This window comes from Protopterus annectens, chromosome 2.part0 (assembly GCF_019279795.1).
Source record: "Protopterus annectens isolate FY-2018-M chromosome 2.part0, PAN1.0, whole genome shotgun sequence".
Classification (NCBI taxonomy): domain Eukaryota; kingdom Metazoa; phylum Chordata; order Ceratodontiformes; family Protopteridae; genus Protopterus; species Protopterus annectens.
Window position 1 is genome coordinate 1,827,809,719 of NC_056728.1, and position 19,001 is coordinate 1,827,828,719.

At 38.0% G+C, this 19,001-nt stretch overlaps 1 protein-coding gene across 3 annotated transcripts in view; it reads left to right on the forward strand.

Moving 5' to 3' along the window:
* LOC122793646 overlaps nt 1-19,001 on the forward strand; it is a 1,742,332-nt gene that overhangs the window by 1,646,657 nt on the left and 76,674 nt on the right. For 2 of the 3 annotated variants that reach the window (XM_044061857.1, XM_044061858.1), the window contains one exon: nt 16,355-16,564. The exons of the other annotated variant lie outside the window; for it this stretch is intronic. In XM_044061857.1, the coding sequence (XP_043917792.1) occupies nt 16,355-16,564 (210 nt within the window). The remainder of the gene's footprint in view (nt 1-16,354; nt 16,565-19,001) is intronic. 3 annotated transcript variants of the gene reach the window in all.

Here is a 19,001-nt window from a genome sequence, read left to right on the forward strand (position 1 = left end):
GTAATCCAGTAATTAACTTTTGTACAGATGACCTTACAAAGTATATTCTTAACTAGTTTTTTTCTAACTTCATTGTCCTATGTATACTACTGATATATTGTATTTCTGTATGTTGTTTATTGATATATTGTATTCAATGTGTAGCTTTTCTCCATGGGCCTCTGCTGAAAAAGGACATGTGTCCATTCAGATTTCCCTGGTAAAATAAAATAAATGTTAATACATTTTGCTCAAAACTAAATGTTAATACTTTTTGCCCAAGGTTAGGTACTGAGCCTGGGGGCTTCCATTTAAGAACTTTTCTTAATTTTGATTCAATTTCTGTGGCTATTACTTTATCCCATTTCATATCCTCTACATTAGAACTTTTTAAAATTTTCTGTCCATTCAGCATCTTTGTTATATTCACAGGGTCTTCATAAATATTTCTTCAAAATGTGTTTGCTGCTTCTTTTCTTAGAATGATTTTATTGAAATTGACTTTGTGGTTATGTCCCTCTATGGTTCTGTCATGCTCTCAAGAGACAGTGGAAAAAATGCCGAGCTTCTTGTCGGCAAGGGACACACCCAGAATGACGTGACAGAACCACAGAGGGACAGAATGGGATGCAGTGTACTATGAGCGGCCTTAAACACAGTCACACACACACACACACACACACACACACACACACACACACACACACACTCTCTTGCATCTTCTGACATAATTTTATGCACACTCACACACACACACACACACACACACACACACACACGCACACGCACGCACACGCGCACCTGCACACGCGCACACACATACGCACACACACACACACACACACACACACACACACACACACACACACACACACACACACACACACACACACACACACACACTCACACTGTCTTACCGCAACTTCTTGAACATTACTTGAGATTACAAAATTAGTAAGTTCTGCACTCAGGTTGGAAGCCACACACGACCTCCTATCTTCAGTAGCTTACAGCTGCCGTCTCAAACAATATGCGAGAGAAACCATCCCACAGAGCGTACACATCTACAATACAAGACTGTACTTTTGAACAGAGTCCTTAAGCTGCTGGACCAGGTAGGTAGGCAAGAGGGCACAGATCCTCCGGAAACACTAATGAATGGCAGCATGCCCCATAAACCAATTAAACGTGTTGGTATAGTTGCTATGAAGCTGTGCAATGCTTAGGGAAAAATAACAACAGTGACTGGTTATATCCTAGAACCTATCTGAGAGAAGTACTCAGCAGCCCTGTAATGTATTAGAATTCATGAATTTGCTGCTATAGTGATAGTGTAAACTCAAGAGGAAGCCACGTGAATTGGAGTTTATTTTGAAACTCCACAGGTGAGGGAAAATGAATAAATATCAGAAGTCTGTCATACTATTTCCTGTGCTGCTTCTGTTAAGCATGACGTACGCTCATTTAATTGCTTATGCAGTTCTTTAGATGTTCACTAACAGTTTAGTAATAAAAGCAGCCAGACTGATTCTTTTTTATTTCAATACACACGCAAAGACACACAGATGCACACATGCACACACACACACACACACACACACACACACACACACACACACACACACACGCACGCACACACACACACACACACACACACACACACACACACACACACGCACACACACACACACACACACACTCACTCCTAAAAACACAATACAAGACTGCTTCTAAATCAGGGACACTTTTAAAATATTATTCACTTGAGAAAATGACAGAATAACTGAGTGTGAATTAATATACATTTTCTAAAATAAAAGAAAGCTCCTCTGTGGTTCTGTCATGTTCCTTGAGAGACAGCAGAAAAAATGCTGAACTTCTCATCAGCATTTTTTCACTATCTAGCTAATTGCCTTCTTTCTATGTTTATTGAGGAACATGTCAGAACCACTGAGGGACCCATATTTTACTTAAAAACTAAAAATGAATAAAATAAAAATATATTTGTTTGTGTCTTTTGGCTTTTCCCGGTTAGGGGTCGCCACAGTGGATCTCCAGTCTGCTAATGATTGGCAGTTGATTTTTACGTACTGGCTTGCCAGGTCTGCCGCACAACCTTCAACGAAGGTACGTCTATTCACGCATGTCTCCACACAGAAGATGCTCTAGCTGAGAATCGAACCGGACAGCATCTTACTGTGAGGTGGCTACCGCAGCACCACCACCGTGGGTCAAAATAAAAATATATAAAAAGGATTTCCTTTTTATAAAATAAAAATATATAAAAAGGATTTTTTAATAAAGAATGTTTTTATTCAGTCTCTCTGAAAAGTACAAAATAAGGAGGAGGAGTAAAAACTTTTCAAAAGAAACACACACAAGTTGATTTCAGAAAAGCATCGGAAGTTGGTTTTGCTGATTCCTCCTACTTCTCCTCCACCTCAGTAACAGAATCAGCAAAACTGATCTTGAAGGCTTTTCTGAAATCAGCTTATTTGTGTTTCTTTTGCAGTTTTTACTCTTCTTACTTATTTTTTTACTTTTTGGAGTGACCGAATAAAAAAGCATTCTTTATAAAAAAAATTTTTTTATGTTTTTTTTATGGTGTTTCTATTCCTTTTGCTTTTTTTTCTAGTTTGTTATAAAAAAAACTTAGGCCATCAGTGAATTGTTCATTTTGTACTTTTCCATTATATTTATCTGCATATCTCCTAAGTTTTTCTGCCTCTGCTGATATTTTTTAGTTTCTTATTTGCAACAACGTATGATAGATCCTGGTCTGTTTTGATACTGTGTTGTTTTTACCACGGCTGTCTTTCTAAGCATTTTTGATAATCTCTTCCCATTTCTATATTCTTCTAATAATGATACTTATTGTCTTAACTGCTTTATAGTTTTCTCTTTTGGATGCTTCCATGGTGGCCTTTTATTTCTTCCCTTTTGTTCCCTTATTGCTGTATGTTTTTATGATAAGACTTTATCTGTTATTAATTTAGCTGCACTGTTATATATATTTATTTCTGTTATGGCACAGCGATAGTCCTAATTCCTAAGTTCATCTTTTTTGCTAAACTTCTAATATTTTTGGGTCTTATTTACTTTCTGTAATCAATTTATTTCATCAGTCTTAATATCTGTATCCATCAGTAGCATTTCTCCCCTGGCCTCTGCTGAAAATGTGCTCTGCCCAGTCGGACTTTCATGGAAAACAAATGTTAAATAAATCAATAAAATAAATACATAAATCAAGCAGCTCTTCCCTCAGATAATTTCCGTCAAGACTAAGCACACCTTCTTTGTCCACTTCCTGCAGGTATTTTACAGAACGTTCCAAATAATCCTTTGACATATCTTCAGATGCACCCTGCTTCAGCTGCTGTTCCTTTATATGCAAACTCATTGGCTCAACACTCTGCAACACTGCCCATGTCAGAGTTATTACTGTTTCCTGCTCCTTCCATTGCTGTGTGACTTCAACTGAACTTCTTTACTGGTCTCCTACAGAAAGCTCCAGAGCATCACCATTTGGCAGGTCTTCAAATGCCTCCCACTCCACCTGTTTCTTCTTAGTTTGAGGATTCATTGTTCCATCATGCTGTGACAATACCTTTGTAGGCTTTTCTACACTAAATCCTTGACTTTGCAGAAAATCCATGACGTCAGTTTCTTCCTTACTAATTCTCTGTTCTGCGTTCTCCCTTCATTTTCCTATTTTTCGTATTGTGAAGTTTTCCATGTCTGGGTGCCTTTGCTTGTATTTCTGTTCAGATATCTTGGGTACTGCTTTTTTATATTGATTAGTTTTGCTTTTTCATTTGCATAAATACTGCACCATATGAGATCTCCTATACTTTCCCATATCCAAAAATTCTTCCTTGGATATCTACCTCTCCACTTACTGCTCCTTAGTCTGGGAATTCATTCTTCCTGTGACATTACCTGTGTTGGATTTTCTACACTAAATCTTTCATCTCACAGATAATCCATGACTTCAGTTTCTGTTTATTGAATTTCTACCTTACTGAGTTACTGATACTCTTTGCTACATCCCCCCTTTCTCTTTGTGTTATAGAATGGCATGTATGGTATTGCTTCTGTACTTTGTTTTCCTTTGTGTCTAGATGTGCTCCTACAGATGTTTTAGTATACTGTCAATGAAATGGTATTCATGATCCAGAAACCTACAATCTACCTAACGTGCATCTTTTTTTCACTGGAAGATCCATGCAACTGGGAGAGTCGATGCTAAACATACCATTGAGAACATGGGAATGGGTGTAACATGTATACTTCTCAGTTCCATAGATGCTACAGTTTCACTAGGTCCTGTACTGTATCCCGCTCCAAACTGAAGCAATCAATTACCTGTTGATCTTTCAGATGTTTGTTTGCGAATCACTGCTTGTATTGGCTTCTTTTTGTCATGTGGCTTTGCCAACCATGGCTTTGATAGCTGATACTAACACATAGGTTCATAGGTTGATACTAGGCTATCTGCCCTAGGGCATTTATAAGCCTAGCCAGAGTGTGTTTGGCTTTCGCCACCCTTTTAGATTAGTTGACTGTGCCTCTGTATAGTAGGTCACAGAAGGTAGCCCTTTTAAGGTTAGTTTACTGTACCTCTGTCAAGCAGGGACACAGAAGAGATCCCAGGGGTAAACTTATGATCTCCCATCCACTCATCAAGATTTTTCTTGAAGAGGGTCAGTGAGGGGCTCTGCCTAACATGGATTGGGATTTTGTTCCAGAGTGAGGGGAGCCTCTGGGATATGAATCTGTCCCTCCAGCATGTCCTATTTATTTCTATGCTGAGGTTCAAGTCCCTGGAGCATGTAGCTCTAAGGGATTTGGATTTTCTGAGGTGAAGCATGTCCATTAATTCTGGGTTGGACATGGCTTTATACGTCAGACACAGATCGCCTCTCAGTAGGCAGTACACAACTGAGTAGAGCTGGAGTTTCTTTAGCCGAGCTGCATAGGGCATCTGTTTGAGCCCCTTGATCCTCTTGGTGAGGTACTTTTGGGGTCTTTCCAGTTGCTGCAAGTGTTGGGTAAGGTACATCCCAAATGGGGCATTGGTTTCAATTATGGGCCTGATAAGTGATGAGTAGAGGGGCACAATGACCTCTCTTGATCTAGATGTGAATCCTTTCATGATAAGGTGGGCTATATAGAAGGTCTTTCTAACCACTTTGGCAACGTGATTGTCAAAGGAGAGATTGCTATCTACTTGGGTCCCCAAGTCCCTAATTACTTCTTCCGTACTTAATAGATTACCACCTATGTGGTAATTTGTGGGCACTTTGTTTTTCCCAAAGGGGATGACTATGCACTTTTTGGCATTTAGCTTTAGGCCATGGCTCTGGCACCAGTTATCTGTCTCTGTGAAACCCTTTTGGAGGATGCTTGTGTCAGCCGGAGAGTCGATTACGGCACCCAGTTTGCAGCCATCTGCGAACTTGGTCAGCCATAGTCCACCCGTGTTAGCCTGTACCTCTGAGAAATATATACCGAATGAGAGAGGTCCCAGGACTGAGCCTTGTGGGACGGCACTTGTAACTGGTTTAGAGTCTGACATGGCACCTGCTATTCTGACCATGTGGGTTCTATCCCTGAGCCAGTTTGCAACCCATCTTGTGACATAGGGGTTGATATTTAAGCTGGTGAGCTTATTTATGATGCCCAAGTGGGGTATTGTGTCAAAGGCTTTTGTGAGGTCCAGGTAGGCTGTGTGGACTACCTTCCCTTCATCTATGGCTTTGGTAACTGTTTCAAAGAAGTCGACCAGGTTCAAGAGGCAAGATCTGCCCTTAACAAAGCCGAATTGTGTAGGATCCAGTGTCTGGAGGTTCCCAATGTCTTTGTTTATGATTTCCATGATGATACGCTCCATAGCTTTGCAGACCAGGCTAGTCAGGCTTATAGGGCGATAGTTTCCGGGGTCTGTTGTGGCACCACCTTTGTGGAATGGGACCACTGTTGCTGTACGCCATTCCTTGTGTACATATCCTGTAGTAAGGCTGAGATTGAACAGTGACTTTATATGAGGGTTTAGTTCTTCTTGGAGCTCGTGTAAGACGCAGCCTGGGACACCGTCTGGTCCCATTGATGCTGTGTTTTTTGCTTTGGAGAGGGAAGCTCTCACCTGTGCATCTGTGATCTCAGGAAGGCTACACTCTGTTGGAATAGACATTTGCTCTTTTGGGGGGAAGGGGGGGGAGAAGTTTGCACTGAACTTTTCTGCCAGGATGTTGGCAATGTCTGTGGGCTCAGTGTATTTTTTGTCATTTTGCACTAACTCAGAGCATATCTGGGAGTTGCCTCCCAGGTTTCTGACATAACTAAAGAAGGCCTTGTGATTATCTTTAGTGTCCTGTGCAATTTTTCTTTTGAAGCTGGCCTTAGATGATTTTATGAGGGATCGTAGTTTCTTGCTAGTATTGATCAGAGACGCCTTCCCTTTTTGGGATTTTGCTGTATCATGTAGTAGCTTTCTCCTTCTGTTGTATAGCTTATTTATGGCTGGGGTCCATCAGACAGGTCTCCTGCCTTTGGAGGAGTGAGTTTTGGTTTTATTTGGGATAGCATGCTCCATGCATTCCTGTAGGTGTCCATAGAATGCTTTTGTAAAGGATTCTGCATTTTAGGCCGTATTTTCCACTGGCCTGGGGGCTTTGAAGGATTCCACCTCAGTTTTGAGAAGTGTGAAGTTTGCTTTTGAGAAGTTCTTCACCGAGATTTCCTTGGCTAGGGGTGGGGACAGAATATGAATGTCCAGTGAGATTAGTTTATGGTCTGATCTTACCAATGAGGGGTATACCTCTGGTGTGGAACATAGAGACCCCATGTTGGTGATGACCAGATCTAATATGTTTTCCCCTCTTGTGAGAGTGGTGACCAGTTGTTCCATAGCATTTGAGTTTATAAATTCCAGGAACCATTGGGCGAGGGTGTTTGGGTTTGAGTAGTTTTCCCAATCAATGTTTGGGTAGTTGAAGTCACCCAATATAATGCTGTTTGGAGAGACCTTCATATTCTCCAGTGTTCTCAGGAAAGCCAAGTGAGGTTCCTGTGCTTGGGAGGGTGGTCTGTAGCAGGCTACAAACTGAAAGGCAGTTTTGCCCACTGTTAGTTGCACATGGATGGTCTCTGATGCTTCGTGCAGTGCCACTAACCTGTAGGTGTGGGCATCTTTGATAAATATGGATACTCCCCCTCCTTTTGTGGTTCGGTCTGAGTTTTGGGGCCAGAACGCATGGTATGAAGTATAACCTGTTAGTGCTGGGGTGCTCTCAGGAGCCTTGAGCCAGGTTTCTGTTACTGCACAGATATCGATATTCTCCATACTGAGGAGAGTCTTGAGTGCGTGCATCTTGAGGTTTAGACTTCTGGCGTTGAGCAGCATTACCCTTAGTTTTTTTTTTCTTTGTGTTGTCTATGGAGATGGGTTTGTCTTTTAAGCCTTGCCTAAAAAAGGCACTATGGGGAAGGCAAGAGCCTTTGCCAGTATTCAAAAACCCAGGGGTGACAGGTGCAACCTGCACATGCTGCTGAGTTAACTGCTGCTGCTGCTGCTGCTATGCTTAACATGGCTTCTGTAGTGCACTCCATTAATCATGGTGTTCAGAAAGATTTGAAATCCAGATACAGGGCAGTCATTTTAATCAGGCTGTTATTTTGTCCTCTGCAAATTCTGTTTTGCTCATTTGCATGTTCTTTCCTATTTAATATTTGTTAATCAGGTAGGCCCACTGGACAAACAGTCCCTTTTCAGGAGTGACCCAGGAGCAATGTCTGGTTAACTGACTTGCTCAAGGTCACTCGGTAGGCAAATCAGGGTTAAGGGAATCAAACCCTGTGCTACAGCAGCTAGAACTTGCAACCCTAAGCTACGTACCAATTGCCAGGTGCATTCATAAGTTATTGTGCTCTCATTTACATGCACTGCATGTTGTGCTGTCTTGATCATTGTTTTTTTCATATAGCTGGATTGTTTAAATCACCCACACCCTGCACATGGCCACTTCCCATGCCAATATGCATGTGTGAACCAAGCCTAGGTCCTCAGAGGGAGTGTACAGAAGTGCAGCAGCCCTTGTACGTCTATAGGTGACAAGGTGCTGCTCCTTCTACTTCCCTATTTCGTTTGTGCAAAGCCATGAGAAGAGGACTGCTGCTGGAAGGCATTCAGCGGGCCATCATTATCAACACATTTAAATATAATACAATTTAATTTTAGCACCAGAAACAATATAGTGAAGTATTCTATTTGGTAAGTGGGTAATTCCAAGCCATATTTGGACATTTGGTTCTTATTTAAAATTGTTATAAGGAAGTGTCTAAATCACAATGTCATTACATCTCACTTATGAACTGAGAACTGTATTGCTGAGTTTAACTAGCTGGGAATACAAACCAATGAAAAAAAAAATAAAACTGTGTATCTTTTGCAGGGTGGGGGGGGTGTCCCCTCCATTCTCCTGCATCCCCTCTGGGAGCCAAGATCTTCACACTGTTGACCTGAGAAATGCCAGCTTCATCATCATGCAGACCCTAAGAAAAAGGGAAATTTCCCCAAAACAAATGAATCACTGCTGGTGCACTTTAGAAACCACACAGGAAGAGTCTGATGGAGTGATGATAAAATCAGCAAAAGGATAGAAGTATTGCTGGAACTGAATTCATCCTCAAATCTTGGTGAGTGCCTCCAGGAGGTGGACCCTGTTTTTCACAACATCTCACCAAGATGACACTGATATACAGACTGTATTTTATATAACATGCATCATGGACAAAAGTAGGTTAAAAATAAAGAAGACAGATGAGGGCACAAGTCCCAGGATAAAAAGTGCCTAATCCTCGTATGCACACTGGTACCAGGACTATAAAAATGATGGTATAGAATCCTCAAGACATGCAAATATTCCTACAATGAGGTTAGGCCAGGACCAGGGGGAGGATGAACCCGCCCCATTGTAGAAGGAAGTAACAGTCCACAAAAATCACAAAAACTGATAGGCCAAAACAGAGCCATACAGATGACAGAGTGGACTATTGAGGATAAGAAAGATGTCATGTATTGTTACTATTATGCAAAAAGCTTAGAATTTCAAGACAGAAGATATATGAAAAGATTAAGAGAGAAACTAGATGAAAGAAAAATACTTCCACAAAAAAAAACTGTCAGAAGCTTCAAATAAAAATTTGTGTTCATTAATAGAACAGATCCATGAAAAACACTATATAGACAAAGAAACCTTGTGCCGTTTGGAAAAAGAAGTGACTGAGGAAGTGCAAAAATTTAAAGAACAAAATTTAGAGATGTTTGAAGGGTATAAAAGAGAAATATGGACATGGGAAAGAAAGAGAGATTTGACATGATGCAATATTTATGCAAAGGAGAAAGCCAAATTAATCAACACAAAAAATGGCAGCTACAAAGATATTTGAAGAGAAATATAGGCAAAGGTATCCAGATATAGAAAATTTCACAATATAAATAAATAAGATCACAAAGATGGAAGGTAGAACAGAAGACGAGTCAAGTGGAAGTTAAAACAACAGAAGCTGAAGTTACGGAATATTTGCGAAGTGAAGGATTCAGTGTAGAAAGTCTAACACGGGTCATATCACAGCATCATGGAACAACTAGTCCTCAAAGTAAGGAGAAACAAGAGGAGCAGGAGACATCTGAAGAAGAAATATGGACATGGGAAAGAAAAAGAGATTTAATATGGTGCAATATTTATGCAAAGGAGAAAGCAAAACTAACCAGTAAGTAAGTAAGTTGTAAGGGAGACAGCTAGAAAGGTGCTTGGTGTGACATCTGGACAGAGGAAGGAGGACAAGCAGACCTGGTGGTGGTATATATTTAAAGATATAACTAGTAGTAATACTAAATATGTAAAACCTTCATGTTATAATCCTAATTTACTGCATACAATCAAAGCTTTTGAATCTGCCTGTGAAATAAGAAATGCCATAGGGGAGGGGGTGAATAAAATAAAAATTGAATGCACCTTATCTAAGGAAGAAAAGACAGCTTTAAAAGAAATACAGGAGAATGACAGTATAAGAGTAATGAAGAGTGACAAAGGAGGTACCTTAGCATTAATGAATCAAGATGATTTAAAGATATAACTAGTAGTAATACTAAATTGTTACCTGTATAGAGAAAATGTTAGGTAACATTTCAGAATACAGACTTACTGACATGGTTGAAGTAGCTAAAAGCTACAGAAATATTTATTCCTTCTTATGTGAGAGTTTAATGAACAGTAATTTAGAGAAGGATCTTTATGACTTTTGTCATGTAGGCAACCCAAAGCTAGGTACCTTCTTTAGAATTCTGAAAACACATAAAAGTGTAACTCGTCCACCTTTTAGACCCATTGTATCTGTCCCAAACTATATTACAAAGGGTATTTCTTTATTAGTGGACTCTAAGTTAAATCCTGTTGTCCACAAAATGAGCTCATACTTAAAAGATTCATGAGATTTCCTGAATAGTATTAGGGAACATATTTTAGTGTCAGCCTTTGATTCTACTACACAAGTGATGCTCTGCCTTGATGTTGTTTCTCTTTTTACTTGTATTCCCCATTTTGAAGGAGTGGAACATGTTAGAGAATATTTAAACAATTTTTCTACATACAATAATTCAGAGAGTAATTTATATTGTGAATTGATTTATGTTCTAGTAAACAATATTTTTTTTTGTATTTAACAAAAAAATATACAAACAAATTCAGGGAGTAGCTATGGGGTCCCCTGCAGCCCCATCCTTTGCGAACATTGTGATGGGTTACTGGGAGCATACTGTATTAGAACCATTATTAATGGAGTATCAAATTATATTTTTCAAGAGATTTATAGGTGATTTGTTTTTTATCATGGTAGAGGACACACAAAAAGTGCACACTTTTGTTAATACCCTCAATTCAAGATCAGGATACCTAAGGTTTGTCTTGGGGGATGTAGGACTAGAAGTCCACTTTTAGATGTGATTTTGGAGTGGGATGTAAGACTTCACAAGTTAGTGGGATCTTCAGAAAGACACTTTCACTAACAGTTACTTTCACTATACTAGTCTCCACCCACACTACATGAAAAATAACATCCCAAAAGGACAGCTCATACGAGCTAGTTGAATGACTAGCAAAATGGGTGATTTTTTTGAAAGAGGTTGAATTTATTACCTCCCTATTTATTGACAGAGGGTATAGTAAGACTCTGTTGAAGGGGCAAGCTGAATATTTTATTAATAATAGGGACAGTCATTTTCCAGCTATCCTCAAACATGGATTTTTTATTACCAACACAAATCAGATCTATGACAAGAATAAAGTAGATGTAGATATTTATTTTTGTTTAGATATGACTGTAGATAGTGATATTATCAGAAATATAATTTCTGATAAATGGAAAATTTATAGGGAAACAAGGATTTACAACCCATTGTGGGGACTCAGCCGAAGTTTGTATACAAAAATCAAAATAATTTAAAAAACATTTTAGAATGAGAGAGAAATGAGTTTGTGCATTGTTCCAATATTACACAGAAAAGATGGGGTATGCATAAGTGTGGGAACTGTAACATTTGCAGGTATATCTCCGAAGGTCCTTTTGTTAATTTAGACCATATGCCTTATACCCTAAAGGTTCCTGGGCACTTTACTTGTAAAAGTAAAGGAGTTGTTTACACTGGTATGTGTGCACATTGTAGTGCATTTTATATTGGCATGACTACAAGAGCTTTATGTGTTAGAATAAAAGAACACTATTATAACATCAGAAAGCAAGATAAAACTAATGCTTTCTATAAACATACTATTGTTTACCCTGAATACAAAAAAAAAAAGGTTTCTGTGTTAGAACAAGGAACCCATGACTTTAGAGATGGCAATTTTAAAACAAATCTTGAACAGAAAGAGGCCTTATGGCAAATTAGGTTAAATTCAGATAAAAAACTGGCATAAATGATGCTGTTAACATCAAATGTTTTTTTGAAAGATCGTATAGTCTATATAAGGAAATGACTTCCTGAACTTTGAAGTTTATTGATTAATTATTTAATTGTTAAGATGTGTTTATTGGTATAGAGATACATCAGTACTCTTTTTAACTGTGGGGTTGGGCATGTGTATTTTACTCTGAAGTAGTTTTTTTACGAAAGTGTGGATTAAAAGTTTTATTACGCTAACATTGTGTGGATTTTACTCTGCTTTGCTGCATTTCACAGTTTGCTTACTGGTTGTTGGCTCATCCAGGTTATTTTTATTTTGAAAGCATCAAAGAAAATGATGAAGTCTACATCATATGGGATCACCCATTACCAACAGTTCAAAAGATATATGTGAGAAATCCAGATACAGTGGTCCATGAAAAGAAGACAAAAGTAGCATTAATCATTGAAATCACCAGACCCAGTGACTACAGCGTCTTGCGTACAGAGTGACACAAAGTCTTAAAATATCAGGATTTGCAGGCAGAAATGAGAGCAATGTAGAAGAAAGAATCTGCAACCATTTTTAGATATTTTACTGATACGTGTAACTCTGTACGAATTGCAGAAAGAGTCATTATTGGGTACATTGTTGGTGCTGTGAAGAGCACTTCTGGCTGACATCAAACATTGAAACAATACTAATTTCATGAACTTTAATCATACCTTGACTTAGGAATGAGATCCATTTCTACAATGGTGTGCCCAAAAGATTGCGAGAAATTAAAAAAAGATATTTTTTATGGAAAATAGCAAGTGGGGATTTCAGAACTGAGCTATAGGGAAGCTTGCCATAACAGAACCATGTACAAACATCGTAAAAGGTCAACATCCAGCAACTTGCCATCAACAAAGAAACCTGCCACTAAATTGCATTCTCACCAAGACAAAGCTGATAATAGATGCTAGAAAATTATAATACTGGAATCAAGGTTCAGATACTTGAATATGTAGTTATTTAATTGAACAAATTAATTTCCCTGTGGCACATTCTGAGGGATGGTGTATCTATGTCTCAAAAAACATTTTTTGGTCCTCAGTCTTCTGACCATTGCATAATCAGGAAATACTGTCTCTAGTGTTTTACTAATCAAAGTTGGTGGAGTTAAAATTGTCACTTTCCTTGGCTTGCAACAATTTATGTTAGAGTTACGGTAGTGATCTCTGGGACAACTGTGGTAAACAGGGTAGTGACACCAACATAGCAGTGTGTTGATTACGATTACGATAGAAAACAGTACTTTTGGAGTTTTCATTTTGTCCACACAGCTGACTATTCGTGACATTGGTCTCAGCAAAGAAAACATCAGTAAGTTGCCAGATTTTCCACTGCAGTGCCCATAGTTTGCTGACTGAGTGAAAGAAACAGATTAGTAAAGAGATTAATTACAGTATTGCAGTTATATGCTTTGGTGTCTTGATAAAGCCTCGCAATGCATGCCATAGAGTGCAGTTTTGTATAGAGTCAGACTGCATTACCTTTTGGTAAACCTGCACATTGCTGTTTTAATGGCTCTCCAAATGTTCCCAGAAAAAGATTATGGTTTTCTGTGGTCAGTGTTTAAGTACATTGGAATTAGCCATTTAACAAGATTCCTTGCTTTCAGTTTTGATTGGATGGGACTGACAGCATGATAAACAAAGAAACAAAAAGAAAATATGAACTAAAAAATATAAAATTAAATCTTGTATGTGGTTAGAGGGTAAAACTGTCTGCAAGGAGAAACCCTCCACCTCCCCAAATGCATCTATACCAACTCCATTGTCATACCAACTTGAAGAAGGAAGTAATCTACTTGAAAAGATAAATCAGTGACAGTGCTCACTAAACTCACCACCACTGATACAACAAAAGAACTGTACTCGAACCACACACACACACACACACACACACACACACACACACACACACACGCACACACGCACGCACACACACACACACACACGCACACACACACACACACACACACACACACACACACACACACACACACACACACACACACACACACACACACACACACACATATAGTTCCATTATTTCTGGTGAGTTTTTTGTTGGTTTACAGACAAATGCTTGAGCCGGAATGATTGCACGTTTTTTTGGTAGTTTGTGTCCGTAGGAAGGACATGACTTTTGTAACCTGAACGATACATGTTAAAGCTTGGTCTAGTGATTTTAGATGTGGTTCTCTGCAGAGGTACAGAAGATGTGTTTTCACCTTATAGGAACCATGTTAAAAACTTGTTCTAGTGATTCAACTAATTTAGCTTCAATATTTTCTTGACTAATGTTATGCCATCAGGAAAATGTGCTCTGAATGGGCTCTGGCATGAGCCTTTAGGGGAGGGAAGAGCTGATGTGATGAGTGTATAAATACACACACACATACACACACACACACACACACACACACACACACACACACACACACACACACACACACACACACACACACACACACACACACACACACACACACACACACACACACACACACACACACACACACACGCATGTGCACACGCACACACACGCACACATGCACACACACACACGTAGCTTATCATAGTTGATAATTAATTTCCCTTAATATATTAATTTAATTCTGGGAAACAATTATGTTGTTATAGTGGATAAAATTATTGAATTCCATGCCTGCAATACACAATGACTGGAATACCAAATATCTGTATTGTTTGTAAAGCCAGCCGCATAATTTCAGGAAGATAACTAACTATAAGTAAGATCTGATTGATACAAATTTGATAGAAAAATACATTTTAAACATGTTGACTGATGAGCTTGTTTACAGAGTGGAAAAGTTGGGAAATCATTACCATTAGCAATATATGACCTGATATATATATATATATATATATATATATATATATATATATATATATATATATATATATATATGGTTTATTTTGAGTAGAACAGGACAGTTGTGTTTGAATATGTGTTAAGTTTATGAGCTGCAAAAGAAATCATTTAGCGGCATTTAATTCCCATGTATGTAATCAAAAATGGCAAAACAAGTGGATATGGGAAAGCACTTTAGAATGTGCTTTATGCTGGCAACCTACATCAGTGATCAGATAGCTGCAGGATATAGTCTTTGCTGAAGAAGCCTTGGAGGTTTTTGATATTGCAACCCCTGTATGAATTTCTTATCAGCGTCAGTCATGGATGTTTGACTTCTGGCTCTGCAGTGAACATAAAATAGATAACATGCAGAAAAGGACTGGATTTTCAAAGTAAAAGTATGATATACTAGCTTCAAAAATAGATCCAGTCACAGTTTTTGGACACTTTCCCTCGGATTCAGAGGCAGTGCAATGAACTGTATGGCCTACCATGAGTGGCCAGCCTTCATGATAACCCATTCTGATTCATTCAGAGATCACCCTACAAAAGTAATTTTCCATAAATAGAAAAATCAATGTGGACAGTGGTTCCACTGATTGTGCTGCAGGATAATGAGACAACCTGGGGGAGCAGCTAATGGTAACTAGTCATATAGTCGGCCATCAGCATGCCTGCGGCTACCCAATTATGCTGCCAAGCAATTCAGAGAATCACTGTGTTGGGTAAATTAACATGACTGGCTGTGTTGATTAACAGGGCCAAATGAAGGCAGTTACCCATTCAAGGCAATGGGAGAGACCACTTTGTAGGTAAGTGGAAAGAAGTTTTATATCAGTGTGTGTGTGACTGTGCTGACACAATGCATGGGGTACCAGAGGAAATTACTGACAGAAACTGGTTGCTAGCATAGGCAGTAAAAAAGAGTGATACAGAGACATGCCAATTAGCCATTGATGAGGCCTTCCTCATTGTGGTTAAGCTGTTTCTGAATTGCTTTTTCTGAAGGTGTTTACATTTCACCTACCTGCAGTAGGCCATAGGCAATTCACATAGCAGCAACCAATTTCTTTGAATCCCAGACATTATTTTCAAAATAAAAGGTAGACTAAAGAAATGTTACTTTATTTAAGCTGCTGATGAAACAGATATTTTACATAATTGTATTAGCTGGTGCAGTAAGCATCAGTTTACATAAAATGTTATATGAACAATTTCCACAAGTACTAAAAGTTTTGTAAAATGTTATATCCAATGCCTCTTCTTGCCAAAATTAAAAAAAAAAAAATATATATATATATATATATATATATATATATATATATATATATATATATATGTTGTCATAAGTATGCAATATCTGTAATGAAGCCTAAAATGTTAGTATTCTGACCCCATTCCAAGTCAACTCAATTTCTACATTAGACACTTGAAAAATTAATTATCTGTTTTTGACCTATTGCATGTTGCCTATTTAACAGATTTTAAACAATTTCTATTAGGGCGCCAATAATTTCACGGACAAATCTGCTGCTGAGGGGCTATCACAAGAAAATGCCCATTCCAGCCAGAATTCCACAGTGCAAGCTCCACCAATGGTAGAAAAGCAGGCTACAGAAGCAGCACTCCTTGATGATGCAATCTTTGACACTTCTAGGCAAGACAGTGCCCCCAAATCAGAATTTGCAGATGCAGTGGATAAAGGAAATGAAGTGACAAGAACAACTGAATAATATTGTAGAACTGAATGAACAGACTAGACATTTCTGAAAAAAATTCTGAAAAAAAAACAGTCAGCTAGCCCCTTTTAATAAAGAAAACCAGAGATGAGTACATTCTCACAAAGACGTAGAATAGCAGAGAGATCAGAGAAGCACAAATATCATCATTTTTGTAGATTTTGAGGTGTTCTGTGATGTTCATAGGCACTGAGGTCTGTGTTGTGTAGTTTATTTATTTAATTATTGCTTTTGCTTACTAGAAAAGTCAACTGGTACAAGTTCCATTTTTAGCAGATGCCTGGGGAGAAATGGTCCATTTTACAGAATGAGTAGAAAGCAGTTATACAAGATTTACATAATAAATGTACATACATATACAGTTTCTTTTGCAGTAAAAGTTAACTTCTCAATGCCACATTGTCCAGAGGTTACAAACAGATTGATGGTAGCAAATTAGGATGTATGTGCATTATGGTATAGCAGTATATGTCACATATTCATGAAAAATGTCACAACACAATTCAGAAAGCATATTATTTATGTATGAAAGTATGTAGATATGTATGTATATTAATTAATTAATTAATTAATTAATTTATTTATATGTATTGTGTAAGCAGGAAGTTCTGACGAGGCATGGGGATTTATTTATTTGACATTTCTTAATTGGGTTGGTCCAACTGAACCAGGTGGCCCATTTTCAATGGAGACCCGAGGAGAAAAGCTCCAAATACATAAACTATAACACTGTTTCAAAAATATAAACAGATATGGATATAGGTAAAACAAATCTTGATGCAGTTATGCAACAGAGGAGACTTAAAATTTGTCAAACCATACTATGACTTAATAAAAAGAACATAAGAAGTGTGTGCCATATAAAAAAGATAAACCATAGAATCCTATCTTCTAAAGCTGCTTAGGACAAGGTTCAGGGGGGCGGTTACAGAGGCATGACTTGAGGTGGATTAGGTATTGTTTGAGTGACCTCTTAAATTTGTAGGTTTGGGGTATGCGTCTTAAGGTCAAGGGAAGCTTGTTCCATAGGCGGGCAGGAGAGTAGCTGTATAAGTTGAGTCCTACAGCTTTATTAGGTTTATAAATTTGCAATAGGCATTGATCAGAGTTCCTAAGAAGTCTGGAGGTGGTATACAGTGAGACAAGTGAGGAAATACTTGGACAGGAGGAGGGATTTTTGATAATGGAGTGACTAATAAGAAGTTGGGTAAGTTTGAGGTAGTTATGAAACTCAAGCCAGATAAGCGGCGTGAGGGCTGGACAGTGATGAGTTTTGGCAGGCAAACTAGCAGCAAATCTGGCCACTTTGTTATAGGTGGATTCAAGTTTGGAGAGTAGAGTAGTCTGGATGTTAGTAAAGATTTGTGAGCTGTAGAATAGATTTGGAAGATGATAGGCGTTAGCTAGTGTTATTCTAGATTCAGAGGTGAGGAATTTTTTGTTTCTGTAAAGGAGGCCAAGCTTTTGATGGATTTTTTTAATGCAGTGGTGAATGTGAAGATCAAATTTCAGCTGATCATCTATGATTACTCCGAGGAGCTTAGATTGGTTGTCTGGAGCTATCAGGGTATTGTTGAGAGAAGAGATGGTGAAAGAAGATTAAAATTTTGTCATGAATAAATAACAGTAAACAGCATAAATTACAGTAAGAGCATGTTTTTTTAAATGTGCAGTACAATCTAAGTATTCAAAAGTACAAATACATGCAAGAAGTTCTGATTGGGCATAATGCATTTTTACTGGAGACTTGGGGAGAAATATCTCATCATGAATAAATGACAAAATACAACATAAATTACAGTAGGAGCATGTATTTTTTAATGTGTAGTACAGTCTAAATTATGAAAATGCAAATGCATGTTTTTAAAAATACAATATGTAAAACATTCTAAGTAGAGAAGAACGCAAATAAATACCTCACTTATAGACATAAGTACATGGTTAAGGTAAAGGCACAGTTAACAATAATCATAATTAGCTACATATAATTGAGGGGGGCACTATTGTTTATTATGTTGATTTTTATCATAACACACAATTTCATACAAAAAGACAACACGGTCTTATAATTGACACTTTTTTTAATTGGGACTTGTTTTATGTTATGCAGTGTGCTTCATTTTTTTTGGAAGTGAGAGAAGTGGAAGAAGCTGAGTTTTAAGTTTCTTTTACCCCTTTCCTTTTCTCAGAGTTTATACAGCTTTGAAGTTAGTGTATTAACAGAATTGACTGAAGGCAAATCTCTTACATTTCATGGGACAGTGGGCTTGTTTTGGTACAAGAATGTTTTATAACTTAACATTTTTTTACATCAGTTCTGTAGCACTACAATTATATATGGGATTAGAGGTTTGAGTTTTGATATTCACATCTTGTTTAAGTGATATATATATATATATATATATATATA